Source organism: Schistocerca gregaria, chromosome 2, assembly GCF_023897955.1.
Source record: "Schistocerca gregaria isolate iqSchGreg1 chromosome 2, iqSchGreg1.2, whole genome shotgun sequence".
NCBI lineage: Eukaryota > Metazoa > Arthropoda > Insecta > Orthoptera > Acrididae > Schistocerca > Schistocerca gregaria.
The window spans coordinates 209,213,257-209,225,441 of record NC_064921.1 but is presented as its reverse complement, the minus strand read 5'-3'; the positions used below and the strand labels follow the sequence as shown (position 1 = coordinate 209,225,441).

The following is a 12,185-nucleotide window of genomic DNA, read 5'->3' as shown; positions in this document are numbered from 1 at the left end:
GGTGTGGGACGTTCACGGGGGAGGGAGGGAGGGACGGTTCCACTGGGGGCCGAACCGCACAATAATAATCCTAGGTTCAGTGTGGGGTGGCGGTGAGTGGACTGCTGTAGCCTGTTGTAGGTTTGTGAACCACTGAGGGCTACGGTGGGGACGAAGCCTCTCCGTCGTTTCTAGGCCCCCAGAAATAGAAAACTGCATTTTAATATCTCTTTATATTCTTTATATTTTGCGCTGATACTTATCTCGTTCGTCGTCAACTAGGTTGTATGATCTCATATACAGAGAGTTGGGTCTTCAAATATAAGCAACAGCTTTTTAATTGTTGTTGTTGTGGTCTTCAGTCCTGAGACTGGTTTGATGCAGCTCTCCATGCTACTCTATCCTGTGCAAGCTTTTTCATCTCCCAGTTATTATTAATTTTCGTGTAAGTATTATATGGCACAGTGTTGCCAATCACAAAATTAACAGCAAACCTGCGTAAGACCTGTCTCTGAATTCTTATGTCACTCCGTCCCTTAAGTGGAACAGACGACACAACGTAACAGTTAAATATTTTTGCTTACAGACTAATTTATTTCGATTGTTTTTTTGACTTACTAATAGGTCTTACTAAAAGCGACACAGTATATCATTCAACTTCTTTCGTTTCGATACAAATTTGCATATGGATATTTGGGCTTTAAAGTAGCCTCACTACATCCGTATTTTTTATACTCCGAACCTAAAATATTAGAATTAAAAAACAAAAATTACATATACAGCGTGCTTCCGCAATGGGAACTCACACTATACAAACAGCGCTTAAAGCTATTGTTGAGTTACATTTAATTTAGTTTAAAACTGAAAATATGCTTGTCTGGGAGTATTATCATAACGTGTTTCTAATACAAATGTGTTTTAAGTATTCTTTTATTCTTATCCATTGATGATTCTTAAATAAATTACAAAATACGAAAATTTATCCGTGTGTGCAATTTGTGACACGAGACGATAAGTTTCAAGTACTTCAAATCTTTAGAATAGTCTGATTTCGTAGTGCATGATCGTATACTCTGAAATGGGTTACTCGAATAACTTTCACTTCGATGTGTGAGTTAAGTTATAGAGAAGAGATTTCGACTGCGTGCCGAACTCGCCAGTCGGTGAAAGGACGTTTTCTGAGCCTGTTGCTTTGTGAGCGTCGACAAGACAATGTATTCAGATACTGTTCGTTTACATTATGCGGCTTTACCATCCAGTCGGAACTTGTTAACTTTGTTTCATTAGGCACTGAAGAACCAAAGAAGCTGAATTAGGCGTGTGCATTCAAATACAGAAATATATAAACAGGCAGAATACGACGTAGCGGTCGGCAATGCCTATATAAGACAAGTGTCTGGTGTAGTTGATAGATCGGCTACCGCTGCTACAATGGCGGGTTATCAGGATTTAATTGAGTTTGAACGTGGTGTTATAGTCGGCGAACGAGCGATGGGACACAGCATCTGAGAGGTAGTGGTGAAGTGAGGATTTTTCCGTACGACCATTTCACGAGTGCCCCCCATTAACCCTGGACCTTGCCGTTGGTGGGGAGGCTTGCATGCCTCAACGACACAGATAGCCGTACCGTAGGTGCAACCACAACGGAGTGGTATCTGTTGAGAGGCCAGACAAACGTGTGGTTCCTGAAGAGGGGCAGCAGCCTTTTCAGTAGTTGCAGGGGCAACAGTCTGGATGATTGACCGATCTGGCCTTGTAACAATAACCAAAACAGCCTTGCTGTGCTGGTACTGCGAACAGCCGTAATTTTTCCCGAGGGCATGCAGCTTTACTGTATGATTAAATGATGATGGCATCCTCTTGGGTAAAATATTCCGGAGGTAAAATAGTCCCCCATTCGGATCTCCGGGCGGGTACTACTCAAGAGGATGTCGTTATCAGGAGAAAGAAAACTGGCGTTCTACGGGTCGGAGCGTGGAATGTCAGATCCCTTAATCGGGCAGGTAGGTTAGAAAATTTATAAAGGGAAATGGATAGGTTAAAGTTAGATATAATGGGAATTAGTGAAGTTCGGTGGCAGGAGGAACAAGACTTCTGGTCAGGTGACTACAGGATTATAAACACAAAATCAAATAGGGGTAATTCAGGAGTAGGTTTAATAATGAATAGGAAAATAGGAATGCGGGTAAGGTACTACAAGCAACGTATTGAACGCATTATTGTGGCCAAGACAGATACGAAGCCCACACCTACTACAGAAGTACAAGTTTATATGCCAACTAGCTCTGCAGATGACGAAGAAATTGAATAAATGTATGATCAAATAAAAGAAATTATTCAGATACTGAAGAGAGACGAAAATATAATTGTCATGGGTGACTGGAATTCGGTAGTAGGAAAAGGGAGAGAAGGAAACATAGTAGGTGAATATGGACTGGGGCAAAGAAATGAAAGAGGAAGCCGCCTGGTAGAATTTTGCACAGAGCACAACTTGATCATAGGTAACACTTGGTTGAAGAATCATAAAAGAAGGCTGTATACATGGAAGAAGCCTGGAGATACTGACAGGTTTCAGATAGATTATATAATGGTACGACAGAGATTTAGGAACCAGGTTTTAAATTGTAAGACATTTCCAGGGGCAGATGTGGACTCTGACCAAATCTGTTGGTTATGACCTGTAGATTAAAACTGAAGAAACTGCAAAAAGGTGGGAATTTAAGGAGATGGGACCTGGATAAACTAAAAGAACCAGAGGTTGTACGGAGTTTCAAGGAGAGCATAAGGGAGCAATTGACAGGAATGGGGGAAAGAAATACAATACAAGAAGAATGGGTAGCTTTGAGGGATGAAGTAGTGAAGGCAGCAGAGGATCAAGTAGGTAAAAAGACGAGGGCTAGTAGAAATTCTTGGGTAACAGACGAAATATTGAATTTAATTGATGAAAGGAGAAAATATAAAAATGCAGTAAATGAAGCAGGCAAAATGGAATACAGACGTCTCAAAAATGACATCGACAGGAAGTACAAAATGGCTAAGCAGGGATGGCTAGAGGACAAATGTAAGGATGTAGAGGCTTATCTCACTAGGGGTAAGATAAATACTGCCTACAGGAAAATTAAAGAGACCTTTGGAGAAAAGAGGACCACGTGTATGAATATTAAGAGCTCAGATGGAAACCCAGTTCTAACCAAAGAAGGGAAAGCAGAAAGGTGGAAGGAGTATATAGAGGGTCTATACAAGGGCGATGTACTTGAGGATAATATTATGGAAATGGAAGAGGATGTAGATGAAGATGAAATGGGACATACGATACTGCGTGAAGAGTTTGACAGAGCACTGAAGGACCTGAGTCGAAACAAGGCTCCTGGAGTAGACAACATTCCATTGGAACTACTGACGGCCTTGGGAGAGCCAGTCCTGACAAAACTCTACTATCTGGTGAGCAAGATGTATGAGACAGGCGAAATACCCTCAGACGTCAAGAAGAATATAATAATTGCAATCCCAAAGAAAGCAGGTGTTGACAGATGTGAAAATTACCGAACTATCAGTTTAATAAGTCACAGCTGCGAAATACTAACCCGAGTTCTTTACAGACGAATGGAAAAACTAGTAGAAGCCGACCTCGGGGAAGATCAGTTTGGATTCCGTAGAAATGTTGGAACACGTGAGGCAATACTGATCCTACGGCTTATCTTAGAAGCTAGATTACGGAAGGGAAAACCTACGTTTCTAACATTTGTAGACTTAGAGAAAGCTTTTGACAATGTTGACTGGAATACTCTCTTTCAAATTCTGAAGGTGGCAGGGGTAAAATACAGGGAGCGAAAGGCTATTTACAATTTGTACAGAAACCAGATGGATGTTCTAAGAGTCGAGGGACATGAAAGGGAAGCAGTGGTTGGGAAGGGAGTGAGACAGGGCTGTAGTCTATCCCCGATGTTATTCAATCTGTATATTGAGCAAGCAGTGAAAGAAACAAAAGAAAAATTCGGAGTAGGTATTAAAGTCCATGGAGAAGAAATGAAAACTTTGAGGTTCGCCGATGATATCGTAATTCTGTCAGAGACAGCAAAGGACTTGGAAGAGCAGTTGAATGGAATGGACAGTGTCTTGAGAGGAGTATATAAGATGAACATCAACAAAAGCAAAACGAGGATAATGGAATATAGTCGAATTAAGTCGGGTGATGCTGAGGGAATTAGATTAGAAAGTGAGACACTTAAAGTAGTAAAGGAGTTTTGCTATTTGGGGAGCAAAATAACTTATGATGGTCGAAGTAGAGAGGATATAAAATGTAGACTGGCAATGGCAAGGAAAGCGTTTCTGAAGAAGTGAAGTTTGTTAACATCGAGTATAGATTTAACTGTCAGGAAGTCATTTCTGAATGTATTTGTATGGAGTGTAGCCATGTATGGAAGTGAAACATGGACGGCAAATAGTTTGGACAAGAAGAGAATAGAAGCTTTCGAAATGTGGTACAGAAGAATGCTGAAGATTAGATGGGTACATCACATAACTAATGAGGTAGTACTGAATCGGATTGGGGAGAAGAGAAGTTTGTGGCACAACTTGACCAGAAGAAGGGATCGGTTGGTAGGACATGTTCTGAGGCATCAAGGGATCACCAATTTAGTATTGGAGGGCAGCATGGAGGGTAAAAATCGTAGAGGGAGACCAAGAGATGACTACACTAAGCAGATTCAGAAGGATGTAGGTTGCAGTAGGTACTGGGAGATGAAGAAGCTTGCACAGGATAGAGGAGCATGGAGAGCTGCATCAAACCAGTTTCAGGACTGAAGACCACAACAACAACAACACAACCGTGAATATCAGGAATCCAGTAAAACATCAAATTGCCGACATCGCTGCGGCTGGAAAGAGATCCTACAAGAATGCGACCAACGACGACTGAAGAGAATCATTCAACGCAACAGAAGGGAACCCTTTTGCTAATTGTTGCAGATTTCAATGCTGGACGATCAAAGAGTGTCAGCGTGCGAACCAGTTAACGAAACTCATCGATATGGGCTTTCGGGGTCGAAGGCCCATTCGTGTACCCTCGATGACTGCACGACACAAAGCTTTACACCTCATCTGGGCCCGTCAACACCGACATTGGACTGCTGATGACTGGAAACATGCTGCCTGGTCGGACTAGTCTCGTTTCAAATTGTATCGAGTGGATGGACGTGTACGGATATGGAGATAACCTCATGAATCCATGGAGGCTCTGAAATGGTGTGGAGCGTGTGCTGTTGGAGAGATATGGGACCCCTGATACATCTAGATATGACTCTGACAGGTGACACATACGTAAGCATCCTGTCTGATCAACTGCATCCATCATGTCCATTGTGCTTTGGGACGGACTTGTGCAATTCCAGCAGGATAATACGACACCCCACACGTCCAGAATTTCTACAGAGTGACACCGGGAACACTCTTCTGAGTTTAAACACTGGCACTTGGGATGCCTTGCAACGCGTTATTCAGAAGATATTTACACTCCTTCGTACTCTTACGGATTTATGGCCAGCCCTGCAGGATTCATGGTGTCAGTTCCCTCCAACACTACTTCAGTCATTACGCAAGATCATGCCACGTCGTTTTGCGGCACTTCTGCATGCCCTACACGATATTACGCAGGTGTACCAGTTTCTTTGCCTCTTCAGTGTACTAAGCTGTTACTATTTGTAAGTAGGCTGTTTAGGTTTTTATGTTGGTAACGCCACGTAGCGCTCTCTATGAAAATCACTGACTGTGCTGTGTGCAGTCTGTGGCTGGTTGGAAGTCTCGCGTTACCGTCTGCATTCTCGTGGTTCACCATCGCGGCTTATGGTGTATTTGATATCTCTCCGGCCGTGAGAACCGGCTTCCTGCTGACAGCCAGCTTATTCTGCAGCACTGCTTAATTTAGCGAATTGATTTCGGCTATCTGTCGAGTTTCAGTAAACGTAAAACTGAAAAATAAATACCCATCTAAACAAGAGACACCTCGAAATCTATTCAAATGTGTGATTCTTGAGTTTCTCCCGGCGTATTTGATAATCAAGATATCCACGGGTGTACTGCCGGTCTATAGTGTCCAACGGGCACAATATTTCGGCGATCAAACATGTCGCCATCATCAGGTGAACTGACGGACTGAGCTCCTGTGAACGTGCCGGCACGGAGATCCGTACGCTATGGCTGCTCAGGGGGAACTGGGTTCGGTCGCGGCGGCGGCCGATTTAAATACCCTCCGCCCGCAGCGCGCTCCCTCCGCCGTCCGCGCCCCGCGCCACGGTAGCGCGGTGGAACAGATTGCGACGGCGTCTGAGATGACGTCGGTGTGATGGCTCTGTCCGCCGTGGTCGTCACAACTATGCGTTTGCTCGATTTACTCTTGATTAACCCAATCGCTGGTTCCCAACCCTTGCTAAGATTATAGCCACAGTCACGGTTTATGAGGTCGTCATTGGTGCGAATTTCAATAGCCTCTCTAACAACGCTGTCCCAGTATCTCGACGTCTGTACCAGAATCCTCGTGCGGTCATACTCCATAGCGTGATTTTCTGACAAACAATGTTCAGCGACCGCCGACTTGCTCGGATACATCAGTCGAGTGTGCCTCTGGTGTTCACGACATCGATCCTCGACGGTACGCATCGTCTGACCAATATACGATTTGCCACAGAGGAATGGGGTACTTAAAACTCTAGTACATAGGGCGCGCACTATCTCTGACACAGAGAGTCTACCCCAGGAATTGGAACATCTGAGAACTGTGTTTCGAAAGAATGGGTACTCAGAGTGGTAGATCCAACGTGCTCTCCGCCCAACCACTGCAGCACAACCTGTTGAAATGGATGAAGTCACGAGGGAGGAGGTAGGCACTGCATTTATTCCATACACAGGCGCACTGTCGGGGAAAATCGTCCGCATTCTGAAGAAACACCGGGTTGGAACTGTGTTTTGTCCTCCGAATAAAACTCGTGCACTGGTGGGGAGCGCCAAAGATAACCTCGGTTTGAGGAAGGCCGGCGTGTATCAGATTCCGTGTCAATGTGGCAAGTCGTATATTGGTCAGACGATGCGTACCGTCGAGGATCGATGTCGTGAACACCAGAGTCACACTCGACTGATGTATCCGAGCAAGTCGGCGGTCGCTGAACATTGTTTGTCAGAAAATCACGCTATGGAGTATGACCGCACGAGGATTCTGGTACAGACGTCGAGATACTGGGACAGCGTTGTTAGAGAGGCTATTGAAATTCGCACCAATGACGACCTCATAAACCGTGACTGTGGCTATAATCTTAGCAAGGGTTGGGAACCAGCGATTGGGTTAATCAAGAGTAAATCGAGCAAACGCATAGTTGTGACGACCACTGCGGACAGAGCCATCACACCGACGTCATCTCAGACGCCGTCGCAATCTGTTCCACCGCGCTACCGTGGCGCGGGGCGCGGACGGCGGAGGGAGCGCGCCGCGGGTGGAGGGTATTTAAATCGGCCGCCGCCGCGACCGAACCCAGTTCCCCCTGAGCAGCCATAGCGTACGGATCTCCGTGCCGGCACGTTCACAGGAGCTCAGTCCGTCAGTTCACCTGATGATGGCGACATGTTTGATCGCCGAAATATTGTGCCCGTTGGACACTATAGACCGGCAGTACACCCGTGGACATTTTGATTATTCAAATGTGACTGATGAATTTGGAAAATTTGTTGTGGAAATTGTGAGTGTGGGAAGTCAGTTCATAAATTACGAATTTTATGAAGATGTGCCTCAGATTCAAGGGGAACCTTCTTTAACACTGTAACTGAGATGTTACGCTACCACAAGTTCCGTGCACGGTGGGTACCAAATGTTTAACCTATGATCGCAAAACTCGACAAAGTGTTCACTTTCGTGAGAAGAACGAAAATTTCTGGATAGAAAGAACTGTGAATAGGAACGAAACATGGATGCGATATGTGAACTCAGTAATTAAGTTACAGTCCAAAGAGTTCAAGAGTACTCTTTCTCCCAATAAACACACGCTGTCAAAGCACACAAAAAAGGTTAGAATTTTTTGGGAACGTCAAGAAATTTTCACAACAGAGTTCAAGAGAGTAACGCATGAGACTACTGTGCCATCACAGGTTTATATGAGGTTTTTACGAAACTCCGAGGATCAGTCCAAAACAAACAGCGTCGAGTGATCACACAAAAAAATCCTCCTTCACGATTATGCAACACCCTATATTGCGAATCGAATGAAGGAGAACTCAGACTTTCTGGGAGATATTTCAGCGTTCTCCCTGAAGTTCAAACATGGCAAAACAGACTTTCTTCTTTTTCCCAAGATGAAGTCCTCAGACTTAACCACCGACGTTGGGCTAAAGGATGCTGTAAACAACCCACTGAAGCGCCATGCGGCACCATTCTTTAACGAAGGTATAAAGAAGCAGGTGTCACGATACGTCAAGTGTTTGAATTGGTATGGGCACGGTATGGAGAATTAATATCAACATTTGAGTGCAGTTTCTGATCGAGTTTGCTTTTTCTGTCAGAATTTGTGAGAACTATTCTAAAAGAAAATTACTTATTCAATAAATATATTTTTTGAATTTGAGTGTACTTCTCGCACATTATTTTGGAATTTATTTTCAATTAAGTTCCATACTGAATGTAAATGGTGATCCATTATGTACTTGAATATCTCACACAAAATATTACTTGCTGTTGGAATGTACGTGTTAGTGCTATGTATATCCATCGTTTTCAGCCAATGGTCCACAGTATTTGGTCGCCGTAAAAATAACTAAATCGTTCTTTAAGCCAGTAGCAGATTGTAAAGCTTGATCCAAAATTGCAGGCCGCGTTCGGCCAGACCATTAGCTGATAACTGTTACCAGTCTGTATTCCTTCACAAACGCTTGGGGAAAGGGAAAAAAGAAAAAGTAAAAAAGAACGTCGGTTATGAGTAGTCAGGAAATTTCTAATTGTCAAACTTAATACTTAGAAATTACAATTTCTCACTAGAACTACTGTTTCTATACTTTTCCAATGGTTTTTTCGATACAGAATAATTACAGTTCATCCGTCATGAAATAGCTGTCTTATGAACAGTAAATTACTTCCTATATAGACACAGGACAAAGAAGAACAGAGACAATATATTTTCATTCTTTTAGCATCAAGCTAATCAGCAATGGAATGATGCAATGATTCTTTTATGCATGGCGGTGTGCGATCTATTCTCTAACTCGCATCTGGCAAAATACAATTAATACGTACGAGTGCAGTTCAGTAAGTAAAATGGTTCAAATGGCTCTGAGCACTATGAGACTTAACATCTGAAGTCATCAGTCCCCTAGAACTTAGAAGTACACTACTGGCCATTAAAATTGCTACACCAAAAATAAATGCAGATGATAAACGGGTATTGGTTCAAATGGCTCTGAGCACTATGGGACTTAATTCCTGGTGTCATCAGTCCCCTAGAAATTAGAACTACTTAAACCAAACTAACCTAAAGACATCACACACATACATGCCCGAGGCAGGATTCGAACCTACGACCGTAGCAGGCGCGCGGCTCCAGACTGTAGAGCCTAGAACCGCTCGGCCACCCCGGCCGGCTAAACGGGTGTTCATTGGACAAATATATTATACTAGAACTGACATGTGATTACATTTTCACGCAATATGGGTGCATAGACCCTGAGAAATCAGTACCCATAACAACCACCTCTGGCCATAATAACGGCCTTGATACTCCTAGGCATTTAGTCAAGCAGAGCTTGGATGGCGTGTACAGGTACAGCTGCCCATGCAGCTTCAACACGATACGACAGTTTATCAAGAGTAGTGACTGGCGTATTGTGACGAGCCAGTTGCTCGCCACCATTGACCAGACGTATTCAGTTGGTGAGAAATCTGGAGAATGTGCTGGGTTTTCTGTATCCAGAAAGGCCCGTACAGGACATGTAACATGCGGTCGTGCAATATCCTGCTGAAATGTAGACATGTAACCAATGGCACCCTATACCATCACACCGGGTGATACGCCAGTATGGCGATGACGAATACACGCTTCCAATGCGCGTTCACCGCGATGTCGCCAAACACGCATGCGAGCATCATTATGCTATAAACACAACCTGGATTCATCCGAAAAAATGACGTTTTTCCATTCGTGCAATCAGGTTCGTCGTTGAGTAGACCATAGCAGGCGCTCCCGTCTGTGATGCAACGTCGAAGGTAACCGCAGCCATGGTCTCCGAGCTGATAGTCCCTGTTGCTGCAAACGTCGTCGAACTATTCGTGCAGATGGTTGTTGTCTTGCAAACGTCCCCATCTGTTGACTAAGGGATCGAGACGTGGCTGCACGATCCGTTACAGCCATGCGGATAAGATACCTGTCATCTCGACTGCTATTGATACGAGGCCGTTGGGATCCAGCACGGCTGTCCTGAATCCATCGATTCCATATTCTACTAACAGTCATTGGACCTCGACCAACGAAAGCAGCAATGTCGCGATACGATAAACCGCAATCGCGATAGGTTACAACCCGATCTTTATCAAAGTCGGAAGCGTGATGGTACACATTTCTCCTCCTTACACTAGGTATTACAACAACGTTTCACCAGGCAACGCCCGTCAACTGCTGTTTGTGTATGAGAAATCGGTTGGAAACGTTCCTCATGTCAGCACGCTGTAGGTGTCGCCACCGGCGCCAACTTTTTGTGAACGCTCTGGAAAGCTAATCATTTGCATATCACAGCATCTTCTTCCTGTCGGTTAAATTTTGCGTCTGTAGCACGTCATCTTCGTGGACTTAAACCTAACTAAACTAAGGACATCACACAGAGCCATGCCCGAGACAGGATTCGAACCTGCTACCGTATCAGTCCCGCGGTTACGTACCGAAGCTCCTGCAACTGCTCGGCCCCTGGGGCCGGCTCAATAGGAAATGCAACTCATTTTTTTCCTCGGCCAATTTTGGATGAAATAATGGAGAATTTGTTGTGGAACATGGTGGAATACTTGCGCTTCAGATCATATAGTTTTATGAACCTCGGATTGGTGGCGGCGCTATATGTACCCTTCAAAATGACATCTATAACGGAGGTGCGTTCCAAACAAAGAGCTGTCATTGAGTTTATTTTGGAGGGAAACCACAGCACCGCAGATATTCATAAATGCTTGCAAAATGTTTACGGGACCTACCAGTTACAAAAGCACTGTGAGTTTTTGGGCGAGGCACCTGTCATCATCGCAATAAGGTTGCGCAAACCTGCCCGATCTCTCGCGCGCTGGCCGGCCGCACTCAGCTGTGACTCCAGCAATGTTGGAACGTGCGGACACCCATTCGAGGTGATCAACTGCAGAACTGGACGTCTCTATTGCTAATGCTAAAAGACTCGTCCCCCTGTTCGGGTACTCAAACGTGTCTGCTTGGTGGGTTTTTCGCCGCCCGATGGAACTCCATAAAGAGTAGCAAGTTTTACCCAATGGAGGATGCACTGTTTGGGACACAATACGTAGATGGGAGATAATTGATGCAGCAAGACGCTGGCACCGACGACGACCAGTAGAATGGTACCATGCTGGCATATAGGTGGCGCAAGGTCGTCTCCTTGAATGGAGATTGTGTTGAAAAGTATGGTTTTGTAGCAAAGAACTCGAAAATAATAAGGAATCTTGATTAAAACCAACCTTCTTTCAGAAAGAAAGGTAGATGCCATTTTCCTTGACTTCAGGAAGGAGTTCTATAGCCAGTCGGACGTTAATTTATGAATAGCCTTCGTATGTAGGTGAATCGCCTCAGGTCGATGTTTATACAGAGGTGCTCGCGCTGTGCCTTTCAGGACGTGCCGTGGTCGGGGCTGCGCCCGCGGCAGGCGTGCGCCGTGGAGTCTGCGGTGCGCCACAACCCTGGACGACCCGTCTACGTGCTGCACACGTGTGAAGCGCCCATCTGGGGGCTCTCGCTGCCGGCCGGAGCCACAGCTGTCCACGTGACGCTGGAGGAGTTCCTGCGCGACACGCCTCTCTACACAACACTCATAGAGTACGCCGCCCTCGCCAACAGCGCGTGGCCCGTCCACCACGCCTCTGACGTCATGCGAGTCGTCGCGCTCTGGAGGTACGGCGGCCTCTACCTGGACCTGGACTTCGTCGTACTGAGGTGAGGAGGCGATTATGTAGCTACAGAGGTTCGACATAA

General features: G+C 45.1%; 1 protein-coding gene across 3 annotated transcripts in view; it reads left to right on the top strand.

Annotated features, from left to right (window-relative positions):
- LOC126336706 (lactosylceramide 4-alpha-galactosyltransferase-like) overlaps positions 1-12,185 on the top strand; it is a 112,291-nt gene that overhangs the window by 71,635 nt on the left and 28,471 nt on the right. For all 3 annotated transcript variants that reach the window (XM_050000671.1, XM_050000672.1, XM_050000673.1), the window contains one exon: positions 11,827-12,146. In XM_050000671.1, coding sequence (XP_049856628.1) covers positions 11,827-12,146 — 320 coding nt within the window. The remainder of the gene's footprint in view (positions 1-11,826; positions 12,147-12,185) is intronic.